The 22,228-nt window shown below is 41.9% G+C and overlaps 1 protein-coding gene across 4 annotated transcripts in view; it reads right to left on the bottom strand.

The window, feature by feature from the left end:
* GAREM1 (GRB2 associated regulator of MAPK1 subtype 1) overlaps nucleotides 1-22,228 on the bottom strand; it is a 195,831-nt gene that overhangs the window by 5,306 nt on the left and 168,297 nt on the right. For all 4 annotated transcript variants that reach the window (XM_007974342.3, XM_007974340.3, XM_007974341.3 and 1 more), the window contains 2 exons: nucleotides 17,090-18,262; nucleotides 1,354-1,520 (listed from right to left, as the gene is read on the bottom strand). In XM_007974342.3, coding sequence (XP_007972533.1) covers nucleotides 1,354-1,520; nucleotides 17,090-18,262 — 1,340 coding nt within the window. The remainder of the gene's footprint in view (nucleotides 1-1,353; nucleotides 1,521-17,089; nucleotides 18,263-22,228) is intronic.

Here is a 22,228-nt window from a genome sequence, read left to right as displayed (position 1 = left end):
AATTCAATAAAGTTCCTGCTAACTTCACTGGTTTTTTTTTTTAAAGAATCTTTAATAAAATACATTGGTAATTGTAGATATGTACATAATGATTTAAAATGCTACAGTGGAGATAAAATAAGTATTTCAGCTAGTAAGAAAATCACTGTTAATAGGTGCCTGGGTCTTTATGATGAGGAAAATTATTAAGTCATGTGTAGGCTCTGCACCAACAGGTGCCATGATGGATGAACGATGTCTGCAGTGAGCGAGGGTAGAGTGAGAGAATAGTAAATGGGTGGCGCATGCTTGCCATGCTTGCACTACAGTGACATGATGGCATCACATCACCCGTGACTCTATTTCCATCCAAAAGTCTGAGGTAGGAGGAAATGCTTCAAATAAAATGCTAATCCTTGCCTTAGTTTCTGAACAATTGAGTAACATTAGCACAAGGATTTAAATGTCCAGAGAACAAAAAATACCTGCAAAGAGAGCTACTTCAAACTGTAACGAGCACATGTGGAGTGGTGGATTAGGCTCTGGGGGGGCCGTGTTTTAAGAGCAACATGAAACTAGAATGCGCTCAAAGGAGGGTGAGCAGGCCGGTGAGGGGTCTGACAGTGACGTCAGGGAAGCAGCAGAGGGAGGCAAGGATGTTTCTTTTGGAGAAGAGAAGACATCTATCATAGCTGACTCGGAATTTTCATGAGTCGACGAAGAGATACGGGATGGACCTATTTTTATTTCTTTAGACCTAAGAAACGATTGAAAGTTACATAGAGATTGATTTCAACTCAATATAATAAAAGTTTTTTTTTTTTTTTTTGTAAAGCATTGCTACTTGCCAACAATGGAATGAGCTGTGTTGTAGAAGAATGAGCTCAGAGCACTGGAAGTATCCAGACAAAAGGAAATGACCACCCAACAGTGATGGTCAAAAGGGGACTCCTGTCTGGATGGGAATTCAGAGTAGACAGCCAATGGGACCCTTTCCATTTCAGGTCCTGGTCGAAGGTGCTGTCTGCTGAAGGTACTGTCTGCTCGTGTCGAAGTCAAAGTGGAAAGAACTAGATGCTGATCTGTGAGAACTGACGGCAGCCCCCGGGGTGTTTCCAGGAGAATCTAGTTAGCCTTTACCTCTGAATTTCTCAGATTGGTGTGGCATCTTTTCTTCCCAAGACACACTGGCTCTTCCATCCTAGCTAAGGGGCCCCAGCATGCTCACCCAGTAAAATTATTTAAAAAACTAAAAAGCCATTTCCTCTCCCACCACCCTGCCTCAGTTAGGGCTACCCTGAAAATGCTCTCAAGAACCCATGAACTGTTGGATGAGAAGATAAGCGTGCAGCAGGGCCTGGCAAGAAGACTTACATGTTGTGTAGCCCTGAAGAATAGTAGGACAAGGTGGGGCTGGGAGAGCGAGTCTGTTGCCGCGCTGGCTTGACTGTGCGAGGAGGGATGGAGGGACTGGTGGACAAAGGCTTTGCGCTTCGGGGTGGAACAGGTGGGGCGTTCAGGAGCCGGCACTCTTCTCTGACCTGGCGCAGAAAAGAACACTCCAGGTTAGCAACAGACTGACAATGCCACTGGGGGCCAGCTCAATCCTGCAGACTTGCTCAAGTCACTACTCTTAAACCATAACAGCAGGGTGTAAGCACGGCAGAGAGAAGATTGAAGTAAACAAGAATGATGGGAAGCACAGAGGCTGCCAGAGAGCAAATCAGACGCCTGTCACACACTTGCTGGGACAGAATGACTTTTGAAAGAAACTGCTTCGCAAATGCTGGCTGCTACTGAAATACAGAAAGTAATATGAAATATGGCAAGTTAAAGTATCTATGGTTAAAGAGCTAGTGACATGTGAGGATGGATAAAAAGGAAGTATTAAGAAAATAAGAACATAAGGCATTCACAAATTTAACTTGAGGATTCATCTCTTCTATTAGGTTGTGTTTTTTTCACTGTTCAAGCTGAATTCAACCTGATCCAAACCTTAGAGAACCCTGGACCTGGTCCAGGGCTAAAGCTGCTTCTGAAGTCATGTTCAGGGAATTTTTTTTTTTTTTTCTGAGATGGAGTCTCACTCTGTCGCCCAGGTTAGAATGCAGTGGCACAATCTTGGCTCAGCTCACTGCAACCTCTGCTTCCTGGGCTCAGGTGATCCTCCCACATCACCCTCCCGAGAGCGCACCTGACTAATTTTTCATATTTTTAGTAGAGAAGAAGTTTCTGTTGCCCATGCTGGAGTGCAGTGGTGTCATCTTGGCTCACTGCAACCTCCGCTTCCCGAGTACAAGCGATTCTCCTGCCTCAGCCTCCTGAGTAGCTGAGATTACAGGCACCTGCCACCACGCCTGACTAATTTTTGTATTTGGAGTAGAGTCGGGGTTTGAACACATTGGCCAGGCTGGTCTTGAACTCCTGATCTCAAGTCATCCACTTGCCTGGGCCTCCCAAAGTGCTGGGATTACAGGTATGAGATACTGCGCCTGCCCAGCAAGGGCTTCGGAAATGTAAATGTGAGTATCACTGGGGGATCTTGTTTAAAATGCAGAATTTGATTCTGTTGACACAGGGTGGGGCCTGAGAATCTGCATTTCTAACAAGTTCCCAGGTGATACTGATGCTACTGGACCATGGTCCACTCACTGACAAGGTTGCAGAAGGAGTAATGAAGCGGCTGTCTACATCTGGAAAGTACTTTTTATAAGAGCTGCTTCTAGCTCTCTCACCTTTCCTTCGTCTTCACACTGGAGAGGATCTAGCTGATCTGTGATGTCCATGGCTTCTCTGAGACTGCCTGCTGTTCCCCTAATTTGCTTTCCATTCCTTGCAGGCATTTCAGAATATAATTCACCAATGAAGCGACATTTTTCATGTACTTCTCCATGTCAGGCAGCAGGGGGCAGTTTATACCTGGCTCTGCCAGTCTACCCTAAGCTATAGCGGTAAAAATATTAATAGAGCCAATTCTGACTCTGTCAAAAATGCTATGCTTTGAAATGCTCTCCCGGTCTACTTTTAGGCTATGTCCCCACCAAGTTTTTCACCTTCACTTTCAATTCCTTTCTGGCCAAGCAGCTCTGGGATAAGACAAGAAAACAGCAAGCTCCTATTAGCTTTGGTACTGAGTTTGCTCAAGCTGAAATGAAATGGGTTCATGTCATCACACTGCATCTCCTACTATCTACACCGCACCCAGGATCTCTACCTCACACCCCAGGCCTGATCCACTTGCCAGAGAAAACCAGCCATTAAGAAAAGATGCATGGCTATGGGTAGCCCAGTAAACCCAATTCTAAATGAAATGGAAGCAATGTAAAAAGTCTCTCATTGGCTACATTTCTCCCCGGGGCTGAGGATCACTGCTCCTACCTGCAGGGCCAACAGCCCTGGTTACTGGGGCCCAGTGGGTTGGTGAGAGGGAATGGTTTCATCTGGAGAAGCTCTGTAGACTAAAAGAGAATATTCGGAGCAGCAGATTTCTTCCACAATAGATGCAGGCTTTCCCCTTGTGAGCTTTTAAAAAGGTGGTGGATGACTGCAGAAAGGATGCCCAGGAGGAAATGAGGTTTGGATAATGACATGAGAGGAATGCTTGGCTGGGCTGGCCCAGGAAAGACCCTTGCACCATTCTGGGGTCTTCCTTTTTTTTTTTTTTTTTGAGACGGAGTTTCACTCTTGTTGCTCAGGCGGGAGAGCAATGGCGTGATCTCGGCTCACCGCAACCTCCACCTCCCAGGTTCAAGCGATTCTCCTGCCTCTGCCTCCTGAGTATAGCTGGGATCACAGACATGCGCCACTACACCTGGCTAATTTTGTATTTTTAGTAGAGAGGGGGTTTCGTCATGCTGACCAGGCTGGTCTCGAACTGCTGACCTCAGGTGATCCACCCTCCTTGGCCAGCTGGGTCTTCTTAAGAGGCTGAGAACTGACCAGGATGTTGCAGCTTAGGCTGGGCGACCCCGCTTTCTGGCTTTGGTTCATCTTCCACTGCCTTGTTAGTGAACTGTAAGGTAGCCAAATGTGTTTGTTTCTTAGGGAATATCTGTAGACTTTAGGGTGGATGGGCGTCACTTCATTACAGATGTGCTTGGTTCTCTTTATGTTTATAGTAATAGCTCATGGAAAATGCGAGACGATAAGGACTCTTTGTCAGTTAACTTTTTAATTTTAAAATAAGTACTTAGTCACTTCCCAATATTGGATTAGAGTGGAACATGAGGAAAACATGGCTAATGCTGGATTCAATTTAGCATCTTCAAAACTTTAGAATTAGCCATTAAATATGACATTTCATTAGGAAACACTTACCTGAGATGTCAATTATAATATGCTCAGATGCCAATTACAATACGCATTTTAATTTACAATAGTCAGCTGACTTCGGTCTATAAACTCAGAAAAGAAGCCACTTGCAGTTGAAATTGACCTAAAGGAACTCCCCTCTTCCTGTTCTCATAACCAATCCCAGGTACCCAAGGTCACTTAGAGCTGGTTCCACCACCTTCATAACTAGGGACTCCTGAAGGGCTAATATGTTTCCCACAATGGCGAGGAGAGGGCAGTAGTAAAGAGAAACACTTCCAAGCTACAGGGCCTGGTGAGGAGGTAGCCGGGGCCAACTGGAGTGTTTATGGTTGGCGCTCAAGACAGAATTTGAGACATGGAAAGCTTTTGGGGTGGCCACATGACTCCTGGAGTTAAAGAACTAGTGTGTGTGTGTGTGTGTGTGTGTGTGTGTGTGTGAGAGAGAGAGAGAGAGAGAGAGAGATAGAGAGAGAGAGACAGAGAGAGAGAGAGAGAGAAACAAGCTGATTCTTACTCTTAGGAGATGGCATGTTGTCAGTGATGAAGCAAGAATATGAGGCCAGGATTTTTTCTGTTGTGATGGGAGGGCAATCTGGGTGTTGTTATGTGAGGTCAAGGTAAAAGAATTAGGCTTACTTGAAACTCACTTTAGAGAAAGGTTTTTTTTTTTTTTTTTTTTAAAGGATGACTTTAAAGGGACTCCATTCACGACAAGAATTTCGAGTGTCATTTTGTTGAGGCACAGAGTGAGTGGCTTGTGCTACGCCAGGCAGGTGGGGGGCAGCCCATGGCAGGTGGGCACAGCTGAGGACTCCACAGACACATCACTAAGTGGCATTACAACTTTCAACTTGTTGCTGCATGGGTGGCTGCTCTGATGATGGCCTATTTCTCTGCATCTTAAGGGAAGAATTACATGCTGTGGTGGGATGTATGCATTCTGGGATTCAGAAGTGAGAGTGAGGGTATATTGTACCATCTTACATCCTATCTCTTACTATCAGAACAATAACAGTTCTACTACTCTTTGCTTCTTGATTTGATTCAAGTGGGATATTTACATCCAGGAGGAAGGCAGCTGTGTTTTAGATGAATTTTATCTGTGAATAAGAGACAATTTATAAGACTAGACGGTCAATCACCCTATTTCCAGTTTTCCTTCATATTCAATTTAGCTTTTAAGTGTAACATTTTCAGCACATCCCTTCTGGAAGCCTCAGCATGTGGCTCTCATCATGTTACTGGCTGTCTCCGGTGGCTCCCTCTGATTCCTGGATAAAGGCCGGCCTCCCCTGCCTGCCATCCAAGGCTCTGTGCAGCCAGGGTCCCACGCATCTTTCTAGCAAGCTCTCCCACTGCTCCTAGTCTGTATGGGCACACAGGTCCATGCAAAGTGGCGGACTCAGTGTCCCCCCAGCACACCCTGTGCTTCCCTGCCACTTTCTCTGGTTTAGTTTCTACTGCCCACCACACCTAAACACCAGTTCCTGTGGGCCAGCCCCACACATTACACACACTGTGGGCCACACACTGTTCATATTTACTTACTCTCCATCTATATTTAATGAGCCTGAGAGCTAAAACGTAGGGACTGCCATACTTGTTATTACCATCCTGGGGATAGCAGAGTTTGGGGATTTGTCACTCCTGGCACGAGCATGTCACACAGAATGCCTGGTAGATGTTAAGGAATGTCACAAAAAATACCAAAAAAAAAAAAAAAAGGCACTTAAAAAACCCATATACCATAGAATATCTTTTATATGTTTATGTGGAAATTATTATTGACAAGTCATTTGGGCTGGATGTTAAGTTTTTTTTGGTGACACTGAGTCAATTTAGGGAAAAAAAGGTACCAGCAGAACTGGCACATACGATCACCACCAACTCTACCACCACCCATTGACACAGTGTCATGGTGAAAATGACAATGACAGTATTCCTGAACTAGGAAATGCTGTGGCTTTAATCTAGCATACCCCAGAGTAATGACTATTCTAAAATGAAGATCTAAAGGACTATGTTGTGCCTAATGGACTATTTGTTTCCAATGCAATGTTTACGACTGGACTTCCACCGGCAACACAAGGAGAGAGGGGCCCCTGTAGTATCAGGAACGAACCTCCAATCCTCGTGCTCAGTGAAGAGCTGGCATTCTGTTTTGAGGTGGGTGTTACCGTCCACTGCAGATGACGGTGATCTTTGCCTATGTGTAGTTAATTTCTGGTTATGAGTACCTTGAGAATTCACAGAGAAGCTCCTGGAACCAAAGTCCTGTTGAGGACAGGCTCAATGGACACAGTGTGGATACAGGGAGTACCCAAAGCCTCGCTTCCTGAGCAATTCCCTGGCCTAAGGCTTTTCTTCGCAGCTGCTCCACCGCGAGCATACGTCTCTCCTCTTGCTCCTTCAGAGTAAGTCTGTCTCTTTTCTAAAATGTTCAGTGTTTCAATTATCATCCAACATGAGACACTACTAACCTGGTGTTGATACAAGTCTCCTTGGTATTCACATTGCAGATCGCGAATGCAGAGCTAAACAGAAAGCTCACTTATTAAAGAGGTAGAAACGGTGAGTTCTGTTCTTTCTTGAACTTCACCCTCTTTAGTCAATGAGGCCTATTCCTAGAGAGGCATATTCAGGCAACTGAAATAATCTAATAGTGGGGGCTTAAAGCAAACTGTAAAAGGTGTCTGTCCTGGGGGCTGCCAGCCGGGATCACAAGCATCGACTTCCATCATCCCTAAAAGTCTGAAGAACATGGCTGTCGCTTTCTCTTTTCCTACAGCCTCTATTAATTCCACTTTGCTATTTGTTCAAATATATTGAGTGCCTATCATGTGCTCATTGAGTTAGTGTTGAGTTACAACAGTGAGTAACTCATGGAATGACTTATGAGGGAGGGAAACAAACACATAATTAAAATACAATCTGGTAAGTGTAATAATAGAAGTATGTGCAAGGTTCATGGGAGCACCATGAATTTACTCAAGGTGGCAGGAGGAGAAGAACACATTCACAGGTGATTTTACTAAAAAAGTCTTAGGAGGGATTATGAGTGTGCAAAAGGTAGAACATAAAAGAACATGGCATGAAAGAAGAACTAGAATGATGATCTGGTCTGCGGGCTTAGATGATGAAACAAAACACTGGTGCTGTTCATCAGACAGAAATGTAGAAGAACAGGGCTTGGGAGAAGCAGAGGAGGTCGGTTTTGAAAATACTAACTGTGAGCTCAGTGTTCTAATGATAGATAGAATCTGAAGTTATGGCGGCACTGAGATCCCAGATGAGAAGTGAAGAAGGTTGAACCCCCAAGGGATGGGCAGAAGACAGAGGAGGGGAAAAACAGGTAACTGCACTTTAATGCTCACAGAGCAGAATCATGCTTCAATGGCGTCAAGGAAGCCAAGGGAGGGAGAGTTGTAGGGGAACAACAGTGCAAAGATGGAGAGATGTCAGGAAGTCAGAAAAGGGGCTGGAAGAGGTTTCCCTTATGTGACAGTTAGCAAGTCACTGGTGATCTTAGCAAATGAGGCGTGAGTCAAGTGAGGGGGCAGAGCCAGACTCTAGTGAGTCAAAGCTAGACAGGAGGGAAGAGTGGTGTTGGTGAGGGCAGACCACTCTTCTCAGGAATTGTCTGGAAAGGAAGGAGTGAGGCAGGTATTAGAAAAGGATACTGGTTTGAAGGAGGCATGCCTTTTCAAAAAAAAAACTTTAAAGAAACTTGAAAAAACGTGCCTGGGTATGTATATGCATGCATGTAAGCTGGAGGTCAAGTGCACACTGACGCCTGGGACTCTGCTCTCCTTTAACTTAAGAAGATAAGGGGAGACCATTTTTCCATTGTTCCCTGCCTCTGTCATGCCATCAGTGGCCACATAAAGCTAGAAAAATAATTAATGGTAGCATATCATCTAACAGTGAAAGCAAAGATGAAACACACCTAATAGAACAAACGCTCTGGAAAGCTTCATGTTTCTAAGTGGAGGTGGTCAACAAAGTCAAGCGCAACTCTAATCTATGGTCCAAATCAAACACATCATAAAATGGAACTATTTTCTTTACTTTCAGAATACTGCCCAGGGAGCTTAATGTCATTTCCTGAGTCCTGAAATAGACATTTAACCTTCTTTTCCCTTCTCCCCTTCTTACAGTTCTAACTCTTGCTTAGTTGGGAGGGAACTGAGCACAGGTCAAGGATCAGTAATTTGAAAAGTGGAAAACAAGATCTCCTCTAAATTGCCACATGTTGAAAATAATGCATGAGAATTTGTTAACAGTAGGAAGCTCATGATTGCATGAGTGGAAAGCAGAGTTACATGTAGATCTCTGGAGGGAAAAAATGATACATACATACAATTGGAGTGTTTTCTACATAGTATCTATGAAATACTTTCTTTCTCCTGTTACATCTTTTTCTCTGACACTTCCTAGGGGTTTATGAAACAGCATCACTAAGACTGGGGGCTTTCTAGTACAATAGCATTTCTTGGAAAGCCTTTGTTTCTCACAACTTCGACTCCTCTGTTCTGTGGAAGAAACACAACTTTCACATGCAGTCACTAACAGGACCAAAGAGCTTAAGAAAGGTGAAAGGACAGTTAACTATGGCATGGACTTTACTTAACAGTTTTCAGATGGCCTTTTGGGAAAAAAATCAGTTTCAGAGCAGTGGTGGCTGCTCAATCTTACATACAAGACAATGGATCTAGGGACATCTGCTGACCGGGCCATGTATTTCCTTAGTTAACCTTCTAGAACCAATTGTCACATGCCTGGCAGGGGCGTGGGGGAGGGAGTATACCTCCTGTCTCAAAGATCATATTGCTTGGAATTGTGGACAATCAATAATCACACTCAGGTGTGTTTCCATATTGACAATGATTAAGAAAATACACACACTGCAGGGGAGCTTCATTTAAAATGAGATTCATCTTTCTTCTGCATTTTCTTCCCTAAAAAGCCAAACGCAGGACAAGTCAGCAACCCAAAGAAAGGAGTTTTGTAACCATGCTTCCTTGAACTTTGTAACTTTGCCTTCACTGACTGCCCTCTGCCCTGTATTTTACATTTCTTCCCACACTCCCAGATAACAAAATCATTACAGCCGTAAGAAATCTTATTTATAAAGAGGCTTTTATACAAAGAGTTCATAACCCTGTCGCATAACCATCAGTGGATATTTTCAGCCGAACAAAAATTAAAGTTTTATAATGACAAAGTACAATAAATGAACCTCTATTTGATTAATTACACGAGGGCAAATGTGATTTACAGTCAAAATCCTGATTCTTAGACATAGGAACTTCTTTCTTCCATTTTTATACATTGATGATAAGGACCTAAGACAGATCGTTCTCAGAAATGGTCTCCAATATTCCAGCCTCAGGCAAAGGAGGCCCAGGGGAAGGAGCGGGCAGCCACTCACTCAGTGGCAGGAGGGGCAAGTGGTTCTGAAAAGATGTACTTGTTTAAAATGTAGGGTGCTTTCATGGACTCATAAAGTATATGCCATTGAAGAGTAGAATAAAGATCCTTCCTGAGCAAGGAGTATACTATGTGATAAATGTACTTAAGTCATGTATAACCTTCCTATTAATGTGATTTTATACAAATGGTACATACTTAATTGTACAGCTTTGGAACAAGACTTATCCAATAGAACAGGGGTCCCTAACTTTTGGGATATGGACTGGTACCGGTCTGTGGCCTGACAGGAGCCAGGCAGCACACAGCAGGAGGCGAGCAGCTGGCTAGTGAGCCAGTGAAGCTTTATCTGTATTTACAGCTGCTCCCCATCCCTCGGATTACTGCCCGAGCTCCGCCTCCTGTGAGATCAGTGGCGGCATTAGATTCTCATAGGAGCCCGAACCCTGCTGTGAACCGCACATGTGAGGGAACTTTGCATGTTCCTTATGAGAATCTAGGTTGCGTGTTCTTTATGAGAAGCTAATGCCTGATGATCTGTCACTGTCTCCCATCACCCCCAGATGGGACCATCTAGTTACAGGAAAAGAAGCTCAGGGGTCCCATTGATTCTACATTATGGTGAGCTATATAATTATATAATTATTTCATTATATATTACAATGTAGTAATAATAGAAATAAAGTCTACAATAAATGCAATGCACTTGAGTCATCCCGAAGCCACTCCCTCTCCCAACCCCAGGTCTGTGGAAAAATTGTCTTCCATGAAACCGGTCCCTGGTGCCAAAAATGTTGGGGACTATGGCAATAGAATATTATAATTATCTTTACTATCATTCTAATCATTAAGATTTTCAATGGACACAGAAAAAGAAGAAAATACATCTTGACCTAGAAGCTTTCATTTAAAAAGAACCTACATGAAACAGAAGGCAATTAGTTTCAAAGTTACCAAACACAATAATAATTTAGTCTTTATTTCAATTAACAAATGGGAACTTAGGTATGGCTTGCTTACAAAATACTCCTCAAAGCTTGTAATTAAAATTAATTAAACGTCAAATGCCCTAGGAAACCTCATTAACTAGTGGAATCCTGACTGTATCTTTTTGTAGAGCAGTTACTTTGAAAAGTAAATAATCACTAAGCTTAAATATTAATACATCAGATTTAAGAAAATCTGTCAATACCTTTCTAATATTAATATTTTACAGAGAGAAAAAGCCCAAAGACAAAATAAAATAAAAATGCAGAGTAGAATCAATTCTTAGCTACTTCCCACAGCTTGTTATCAACAAACATATTTTATGGTACTTTCTTAACCTGGGTAGTCACGTGAGGCCACTAATTCCGTAGGCTGGGCATATCCAAAGTAATGAGATCTGGCAGCACCAGGAGCTGGCCTGGCCAAGCCCGAGGAAGGGAGTCAGTTATCCAAGGCCACTTCTCACCTTTGATATTTCTGTGTAATACCAGTTTCTTGACACTTGTTCACAGCCTTAGAGCCTCATGTGGCTTTTTCACAGGCACTCTAGTTCTTAAAAGCCCTGACTCTGCCACTAAAAGATTATGCTATTGGGATCCACAGGGTGCCAAGCATTTCTGGAGCTCTGTTTTTGGGCTTATGATGATTACAAAGTTTGTGATGATTCCACAGTTATGTAACTAAAACATAATACCTACCTTACCAAGTAGACGTTTTAAAAGTCAGATTAAAAGAATGTTTTGCTATTTTTAAAACCAATTGTGTGTTTTTATCATATCTCAGAAACCCAGCAGAATGAACTAGCACGCCCACTTCTGGAATGGGAGGCTGACTGACCTCCTTGGTAGCTGGCTCTGCCCATCTGCTGTCGGGGTGGATATGTCCACTCCCACCCACCTCCTGACTCTTTGGAGGGGCCTTATGTACCTGGAAAGTGTGACTTCCTCTCTCCACTCTTTAGTCAAGGAAAGACAGTGGGAAAAAACCTCTAAACAGTGACTATCTACCTGACCCTAAACTGGAATCCATCCTATATTAAATTATTGCTGCTATTTATTGTAAATGTTTACCAAGTGCCAGGGAGAAGTGCCAAGTTCTTTGCACAGTACAAAAATGCAGTGAAGATGTTATTATCCCCACAGGAACTGACTCAGGGAGGTTAAATATTTTGTGCAAGGTATGAAGCTACAAAGTGGTAGCGTGAGGATTGAAATCGATGTACAGCTCTCACATGCAATGCTGTACGCCTCTAATTATCTATCACATAGCGAGGGTTCTGCCTGTCTGAGGCAGATTCAGATGCCCCAACAGACTTCTCTATAGTTAAATCAGTTTTTTGCAAGCACCTACTAGGCTAGGCCCATCAATCTGGTATTAAATTTACTCTTTAAGTCCCATTTTTCTCAAACACCAACACCACAGTGTGCTTCATTAAAGAAACTTTATGATGACCTTTCGGCCTTCTAACAATGAACGTGTGCTACCAACCCATCTTAAAACTTAGTTCCTAAACTCTGTTTCTTATAAGCTGTGGGGCAATCTTGTCTATCACAAAGGTTCACAAATTCATCAACACTGCAGTAAAACATGGTTGAAATCAGTGGTTCACAAAAGAGCTTCTTTTATGATTTTCCTTTTACCAGGAATTGCTATAATATCAACCACTATCCAAGAGGGAATGTGTTTTTTTTTCTGTTATTAAAGACAGATGGAGGCTGGGCACGGTGGCTCATGCCTTTAATCCCAGCACTTTGGGAGGCCAAGGCGGGTGGATCATGAGGTCAGGAGATCAAGATCATCCTGGCCAACATGGTGAAATCCCGTCTCTACTAAAACAAACAAACAAACAAAAAAATAGCCAGGTGTAGTGGCGTGAGCCTCTATTCCCATCTCATTGGGAAGCTGAGGCAGGGGAATCGCTTGAAACTAGGAGGTGGAGGTTGTAGTGAGCTGAGATCACAGCACTGCACTCTAGCCTGGTGACAGAGTAAGACTCCATCTCAAAAAAAAAAAAAAAAGGACAGATAGAAAACACTGACCACTGGGTGCTGGGGTCCTCGGATAGGATACTGCTACACAAATGGTTTCAGAAGAGCTGTGAACCTGCAGGGTTATTTTGTCTGTTTTTCTGAGACTGAGTCTTGCTCTGACACCCAGGCTGGAGTGTAGTGGCACCATCTCAGCTCACTGCAACCTCTACCTCCTGGGTTCAGTTGATTATCCTGCCTCAGCTTCCAGAGTAGCTGGGATTACAGGCGTGCACCACCACACCAGGAGTTTTTTTTTTTTTTTTTTTAAGTACAGACCGGGTTTCACCATGTTGGCCAGGCTGGTCTTGAACTCCTGAGCTCAAGTGATCTGCCCACCTTGGCTTCCCAAAGTGCTGGGATTACAGGCGTGAGCCACCATACCAGGCTGACCCTGCAGTTTTGATAACTATTTGTAACTCATTGCATAGAGGAGAACAGACTGGAAGTCAAATGCTCTATTTATAGAATCTTGTGCAATATAAAGTCTTCCCAGCATTGCTCTCCAAAATGGCATTTTCTAAAGAGGGGGAAAAGAAGATTGCTCTTGAAGATTGCCTTTTGTAGAGTACATCTGGGTACTTTACATATCAGCCAATAACTAGAAAATCTAACTGATGAATGTTAGATTCCTCCAATGTTATAAAATAGAGAACGTGTTTAGATCAATAAGGATAATCCACTCAAAAGGGACTGTCAGGTCATTCTGATCTGGGGGCAGCTTGCAAAATTTTAAAAAGGGAAAATGCCAGACTGGGCATGCTCCCTCAGTTGGGCTCAGATGCAACAGTTCTAGGTGTTGCATCTTGTCTATTTCTTGAACCAGGAACTGTTTACTTTTCCCTGGGACATTCCCATTAGGAAGAGAACGGCCTCTCATATTCCAGAGAGGTTAGTGTCAGTGTTTTGTTTAAAAAATTATTAAACATGGCTGGGCTCAGTGGCTCATGCCTGTAACCCCAGCACTTTGGGAGGCAGAGGTAGGTGGATCACATGAGGTCAGGAGCTTGAGACCAGCCTGGTCAACATGGTGAAACCCCATCTCTACTAAAAATACAAAAAAATTAGCCAGGTGTGGTGGCACGTGCCTGTAATCCCAGCTTCTCGGGAGACTGAGGCACGACAATCACTTGAACTCGAGAGGCGGAGGTTGCAGTGAGCCAAGATCGTGCACTGCACTCCAGCCTGGGCAACAGAGTAAGACCCTGTTTCAAACAAGACAAAACAAGCATAAAAAATTCTTAAACAATCTTTACAAAGATATAAGAGGACTAGAGCAAACAATTCTAGAGCATCAAATACAAAGAAACAAGAGGACTAGAGCGTCAAATACAAGTGAATATACAAGGTATATTAACAAAACATATGAATGGGATTAAACGGATGACTATGCCCCCAACGATTTTCTGTTTGGCTCACAATGTAGTTTCCCTGTTTAAGACACAAACAGAAAAGGGTTGACAAGCAGAGCCCAGAGGATGCCAGAGCTGCAGCACAAGTGGGGAGGACGACACTCTTTGACTCCTTTCCATTGCCCTGGCACCTTCTCTTCCCAAGGACCTGGTGAGAGTTGTCACCTTCCCAGCTAATATCTAGCTGGTGAACTTTCAAGTGAAGCCAACATCTTTAATTACTGGGTAGGAGAGTTGGCTGGACACATGGCACATCTCTCTCCCAAGACTCATTCCACCGGAACTATCCAAAGAACTTTTACTTAATTCTGTGGGAGCACTTAAATTTATGCCCCATTAAAGTTCCCTTTTGAAAATTACAAGCTGAAGCCACATCTAACAACTATGATGTTCTCTGGATCCCACGCACATCCTAAAAATGGAAAATTCATTTCATGGTCACAGAACCAATAAAAACCATGACTTCATTTGAAATGCCTAAATTTTTTTTAAAAACCAAATTAAATGATTTCAGGTGTTTATAAAAAACTCATTAGGTTTATAGCATTCTACAAACACTGGACACACTCTGAAAAGATTCTCTTACGTCATAAGAAATTACAGCTTAGACTGGAGGCCAAATTTTTTTTTTCTTCTGTGAGATTTGCTTTTAGTTTCAAATTTAGCGTTTCTTTTTTAGAACCAAGGTCAGAGTTGGACCTCTTAATATTTATGTTCTTACTCATCTTTCATTAGCCACAGAAAAAACAAGTGATGCTAGTTTCCTACCTCCAGACTTGGTTACATAAATGACCCTGGGTGTGACCATCTCGGATGAGTCTGTAAGTCAGTCAACAAACATGAGTCCCCACTGTGTGCCAGGTAGGATCCAAGTTCAATAGGAAAAGCTCATACAGTCATGTTTCTATTGAAGGTCAGAGTCCCAACCTTCAAGTAACACGAAATACATAGCCGAATTAAGACATCCCTCAAGTTCCGGGAGAACTTGTTTGGAGGGCTGTCCCCTTACTTTTTACCTGGCTTTTGATGAATATTCTTAGGGAATCACTGACATAAACACAAGGGCCAAGGACCCCAGCTCTACCATTAAGTTCCCTAAACAGTCCATGACATTTAGTAAATACAGGGATCTCTGGGCTTGTGCCTGATGGTCCCCATAGGATCCTGTAAGGAGTAAGGGCAAGTCCAGATCTGTAGCTGCTGGGGAGCTCTCACGCCCTGCAACAAAAGGCCAGAGGTGGGTCCTCTCTCAGGAAAGCTTTGCAGCAATGAGGGCTCTTTGTGGACAGCTAAGCATGGAGCCTGGCACAAACTGCTGCCTGACACCCAGGGCTGTCCATGCCCTGGTGCCAGCCTTTCAGCCACCACTGCCCATCCCTATTCAACTGCCCCACAGAACTCCTTGTTTTCCCTCGTACATGCTTAAAGCTGCCCCAGCTTCCAGCTTGTTGCTCATGCTGCTCTGTCCAGAATGTCCTTCTTTCTCATTTCTCTTCCAATTCAGATACATTTTCTAAACACATTTAAAATGTCACAATCTCCACGGAGGTGCCTCTCATTCATCCCCCGACTAGAAGTTTCTCTGTCGCCTCTGAATTCCCCATACATTATCTCTCTCTCATCTTCCTATTGTTTATCACCTTTTAACTTGTATAACAGTCATTTCTTTTCATCTGTTACCTTCCCTGTAAAACTGAGAAGTACGAGGGGCTAGAGTCCAGGTTTTCTTGATGACTGTATTTCTAGCATCTAGCCTAGTAATTCCATAGTTTTAAAAAACCGGGTTCTGCACAGCCCCAGGGTTCTAGAAAGGTATCCTAAGATCACCTGGTAGGGGCAGAGAGTGGGCAGGGACCCAAGGAAGACCGCTTTGCCACAATCTGTGCTTTAGTCAGATAGGTTTTGATTTGAACTCTTCTATATATTGGGATTCATATAATTCTTTTAAAAAGGATTCTTCTAGAGATAGAAAAAAGGAAGCCACTGTAATAGATATTGTCAAATAAATTAATAAAATTATACTTAATACCTGTAGCCCTTTCTCCCTCAGGGATAACGAAATTCAATGATTAAAAATGAATAGCAAAGGTTCAGAGTGGCTGTCAGTCGAAGAACATGGTCAAAATAGAGGGCCCTTTCTCTTGTTCTAAACAGAACTGTACCAAAATTTTAGTTTTACATTAAAATCAAGCTCTGAATGAGTTATGTTTAAGGTGTTAAATAGAACTGGCCTGGCACCCGGTTCTGGGGGGCGGGTGTGTGTGTGTGTGTATACATTAGCATATCCACTATACTTTGATTTCAAAGTAACTTCAGGGGTATAGGAGAGAGTTGTAAGTGAGGCTGCTGCCTCTTGATTTTCCTCTGCTTCCCCTCCCACCACCAAATAAATTTCCTCCTCCTTCAGTCTTCCCCATCACAGTAAATGACAATAATATCCATTCTGTTGCCCAGGTTAAAAATCTAGACGTTTTCTTTGATTGCTCTCTTTCCCTCATGCCCAACATCCAATTCACAAGTAAATATTGTTGGGTTTACCTGTGAAACAGTCTGAAGCAGTCGTCCCTCTCTGCCAGCCACTACCAGCTGCCACGGTTTAGGGCCTCACCACCTCACACCTACGTCACTGCAGTCGCCTCTTCTCTGCCTCCCACCTTCCACTCTCTCCTCCCTATAATCCATTCTCCAGGCAGCAGCAAAAGTCATGTTTAAAACTCTTCTGTTAAAAACTCTCCAAGAGGTTCTCATCAGACATAGAGTAAAACTCTAATTTCTAACTGGTCAAAATAATCAAGCTAGCATGTATATCTCACTCCAAACTAAACAAATTTGCTCACTCTGATAATCTTCAGTTGGGGAGTTTTAAGAAAATAAAGTAGTGGATGACTGAGCAGAGAGACAGAAAGACTGGCACCTCATGCAAAAACAGAAATGACTTACGGCTTCAGATTTGGGAGGCACTGGAGGTGGAGGTAGGGAAGTATCTGAAGATTTCATTGCTGCTCCCAGAGTCCCAGGGATGGGAAGAGGAGAAGTTGCACATTTAGATCGGACAGAACCTCTAAACTGATCACATCTGCTCTTCTCGCTCAGGGAGCGAGTGAGAGGCTGATGGCTGGGCTTGCCTTCCTCCAGCCACAGCTCTTCATAGGGAAGTTCTGACTTTCCCGGGATGCCTGCTGATTCTTCACTAGCTTCTGGGAAAAGGTAGTCGCTCCCACTATCTCCAGAGTCCTGGTAGGGCAGGATGTCATGAGGAAAGGGGGCCCAATCTCCCCCCAGGTCCCTGCAACCATGAAGGTTCACCTCGCTGTTGCCATGGAGATTGTTGCCATACACACAGACCGAGAGTCGGTGGAAGGACTGAGTGAGCTCATCGCGGGCGTAGCTGAGGGAGTTGGGCACGTGGTTGTGGCCAGAGCACCGGCCCTTCTTGGGGCTCTTGCAGTCCTCATTCCAGTCGGTTTTCACATCACGGACAGCCCGTGAATACTCATCGATGTCGAACTGTTCTTGGCAGATACCTAGCCAGTGATGGACCAGGGTTTCGGGCCATCCCTCTCCCTTCACCAGGTGTTCTGGGAGGCTGAACTTGGGGACAGTCAAGTGCAAAGGAAAGTGCATGGGGAGGATCTTGTTGTTCCGCAGCACACAGCAAACCACCACCGTCTTGGTCTGGATGTTCACAAACTTATAGCGGTGCCCCTCCCGGATGAAGTGAAGGTCGTACGGGTTTCTCGGTGGAGGGCTGGGCACAGTCACATTCACAGGAAGCCTGGTCTTCTCCACAATGTTGCGGATGGTGTGTTCGCCCTCTTGCATCTGAAGTTCCAGGGGACTTCGGGTGCTAAACCTGCCCTTGCACTGGAATGGAAGGCTAATGCTTTCGTTGGTCCGGTGATTCATGCAAATGAGGCATGGCATTTTGCCTTTTCCCAGCTTGCTGATGGAATTGAGCTTCCCAATCTTTTTGAAGATTGTGTTGAGTCGTGACTTTTCCTTGAATGTCTTTGCATAAAGGATTTCTGCTTGCCCCATTAGAGTGAGTTCATCCCCAGTACACAGGGTGATGTTGTAAACTTCAGTGTCTTCATTGCATTCACCTGAAGCAACCTACAATATAATAAAGCACATTTTAGGTTCATTTCCTTTGATCTACTCATGCAAAGAAGAACTTCCTATTAAGACACACACAAATACATACACAGACGAAAATGATGTGCTTTTCTTTAATACTAAATTTAGACACTTGGTTTTTTTTTTAATTATACTTATGTGGTTAACAATAACTACTATTTGTTCAAGATGATATTAGTCTAGAATTTTATAAACATCTCTTTTCTCTATATATGCAGAGTAGTCTATCATATGGATACTAACAGGGACATTGTAATTTTTTTTCTTTTTTAGTTATAAATGTTTTCATGAATGCTGATGTAGAAAATTCCTTGTTTTTTATTATTTAAATTTAAATTTACTTTTTAAAATTTTACTAAATTTTTAAAATTTGAAATTGAGATAAAGAACTTAAAAATGTGTTATTTCTCCATTTTTAAAAAATTATACATCCATTATTTAATTGGAAGAAATATTTAAAAATACAAATATAAAAATGAAGAACTTCTATGCTATCTTATCACTAAAGATAATCTGTCAAATATAAATAGAAAAAAGAAATAGAATTGATTAATCTATCTCAGAGATACAAACAGATACATATATACACAATTCTGTTACCTGAGTTTCTAACTATATCCATTTCCCCGGGGCATATACTTCATCAATAATAATACTAACCTAATGTATTCCATTTTGTATGAATGTGCATTATTTGACTAGCTCCTTACTCTAAAATAAAAATATAGATGGATTTTTTCCAATGTCTAGCAATTATAAATAGTACTGCAATGAACTTTTTTACAGCTCAATTATTTCCTTAGGATAAAGTACCAGAAAAACCGCAGGGACAAAAGTTATGCATATATTTGTTTTTTGGTTTTGTTTTGTTTTTGAAGATAAGATCTTGCTGCCCAGGCTGGAGTGCAGTAGCATGATCATAGCTCACTACAGCCTTGACCTCCCAAGCTTAAGGAATCCTTCCACCTCAGCCTCCCGAGTAGCTGAGACTAAGGTGTGAGCCACCACCCCTGGCTAATATGCATATATTTGAAAGGTCTAATATGCACTGCCCACTGTTTTCATCAATGTTATACTTATTTATACTTTTATCACTTTATGAAATTATGACTCCCTATACTCATACTGAAGTTTATTTCATGTTTACCACTATGAGAGGTAAAGCATCCATGCTGAATTTATTTTTTATTTTAAATATATTTATTGGTATATTCATTTTTCAGTATTTATCTAATTATTTAGATCTCTGATTACTTTTTATGTAAATGAAAATGTCACTTATGCTATGCATTTTTCCATTTGTTGTTTGAATGGCAATTTTATAGCTTAACTATTAAAGTTGTCTTTTTTAAAATGTAGTCAATATTTTCAAAATTTTCCTTTGTGATTTCATTCTTGGGTGCTATGTTTCTAGCTGAGATGATACAGATTCATGATTCTGAACGAGGAGTGACTGTACCCACTAGGGGGCAATGTTTGGAGACAGTTTTGATTGCCACGACTGGGGAAGTTGCTGTTTGCATCTAGTGGAAAGAGGCCAGGGAAGCTGCTCAATATGCTATAACGCTCAGGACAGCTCCCCACAGCAAAGAATTAGCCAGTGCAAAAATCTCAGTAGTGCTGAGGTTGAGAAACGCTGGTATAATTGTCAATGTTTTCTTTTAATACTTTGCTATGTAGCTCTATTTTTTTTTTTTTTTAAATCCTAACCACTAGTCCAACAGGGAATGTAATCTGTTTACTCTGGTGGATTATTTAAGGTAGGTTTGCGTGTGTGTGTGTGTGTGTGTAAATTAACTGAGTGTTGAATACACTTCCTAAATAGCCATCCCTTTCATCACTAACTTGAAGTGTCACTTTTATTGTATACTAATATTATATACTTTTGTATCATAAATGTAAAATATATAAAATATTATATATTAAGTTCATTAAGTACATTCAAATATATACCCATATTTGCATTTATTTGGGGGCCATTTATCTTAGCAACCTTTCTATTTTCCCACTTTAACTATATTGTTTTTAATTTGTCTTCATCTTACATTTTCAGATCTGGTAACAAAAGCCCTGAATTGTGTTTATGCTGACTCAAAAAGTATGTGGATGGCAGAAAACAAGAGAAATAAAGTCAAAAGTCAAAGGACAGACTGAAATATTTGCAAAACATATCACAGATAAAGAGCTACTATCTCTAATACACAAGTAGCTTTTTAAAAGTAAGGACCTGAGAACATCCTGGCTAATGCAGTGAAACCTGTCTCTATTAAAAATACAAAAAAATTAGCCCGGCATGGTGGCACGCGACTGTAGTCCCAGCTACTTGGGAGGCTGAGGCAGGAGAATCGCTTGAACCTAGGACGCGGAGACTACAGTGAGCCGAGATTGCGCTACTGCATTATTGCAGACTGGGTGACAAAGCGAGACACTGTCTGGAAAAAAAGAAAAAAACAAAAAAACCAAAAACAAAAACAAAAATGTTATAGAAAAATAGGCAAAATATATGAAAAACCAATTAACTAACAAGACGTACAATGGCTTTCAAACCTATGAAAATATGTTGAACTTCTCTCCTTATAAGAGAAATGCCAATTAAAATTATACTAAGATACCATTTCTTACCTAACACATTGATTAAAAATTCAGAAGCTTGACATCACACTCAGTTGGTAAGGCTATGGGGTAAAAAGGATCCTTGTCCATAGCTGGTGAGAATACAGCATGATACAACCTGTGTGGTGGGGAATTTGGCAATATCAAGCCAAATGACATATGCATTTATCCCTCCATCCAGCAATCTACATCTAGGAATTTACCCTGAAGACATTCCTCCAACAATATGAAAGTACACATGTATAAGGTTATTCACTGCAGCATTATTTGTCTTTGAAAAATATTGGCACTCATCTAAATGCTCAAATATAGGAGGCTGACTGAATAAACTATGGTACACACATTTCCTGGTACTATGCAAAAGACAATGAGAATCATGAATTCAAGGAATGGATATGAAATTACTTTCAAGAATATATTGTTAAATAAAAAAAAGCAAAGTGTAAAAAAGGTTTATACAGTATACTTTTTTGTGTTTAAGAAGAAAGGAAAAATTAGTGTATACATTTTCTGTTTATTTTTGTTACAAAACAAAAACAAAAACAAGCACAAGGAAAAACAGAAAACAATGAAACTGGTTACTTACTGGAGCTAGGGACAAGGGAGGAAATGAAACCTTTCTGAGTATACCTTGCCACAGAGTTTTGACTTCAAGGATGTATGCTAATGTGCTACATATTTTAAAAATTAGGTCAACAAGAATTTTTTTTTAACTGTAAGTTCTGGGATATGTGTGCAGAACGTTCAGGTTTGTTACATAGGTATACATGTGTTTCATGGTGGTTTGTGGCACCCATCAACCCATCATCTACATTAGGTATTTCTCCTAATGCTATCTTCTCTCCCTTAGACCCCCCACCTCCAACAGGCCCCGGTATGTGATGTTCCCCCTTGTGTCCATGTGATTTCATTGTTAACTCCCACTTATGAGTGAGAACATGCAGTGTTTGGTTTTCTGTTCCTGTGTTAATTTGCTGAGAATGATGGTTTCCAGCTTCATCCATGTCTCTGCAAAGGACATGAACTCATCCTTTTTTATGGCTGCAGAGTATTCCACGGTGTATATGTGCCACATTTATCCAGTCTATCACTGATGGGCATTTGGGTTGGTTCCAAGTTTTTGCTATTGTGAATAGTGCTGCAATAAATATACATGTGCATCTGTCTTTATAGTAGAATGATTTATAATCCTTTGGGTATATATCCAGTAAAGGGATTGCTGCATCCATTGGTATTTCTGGTTCTAGATCCTTGAGTAATCGCCACACTGTCTTCCACAATGTTTGAGCTAATTTACACTACCAACAACAGTGTAAAAGTGTTCCTATT

The sequence above is a fragment of the Chlorocebus sabaeus genome, chromosome 18 (assembly GCF_047675955.1).
Source record: "Chlorocebus sabaeus isolate Y175 chromosome 18, mChlSab1.0.hap1, whole genome shotgun sequence".
Classification (NCBI taxonomy): Eukaryota; Metazoa; Chordata; class Mammalia; order Primates; family Cercopithecidae; genus Chlorocebus; species Chlorocebus sabaeus.
Note: the sequence above shows the minus strand (reverse complement) of the source record. Positions and strands in the feature narration are given on the sequence as shown.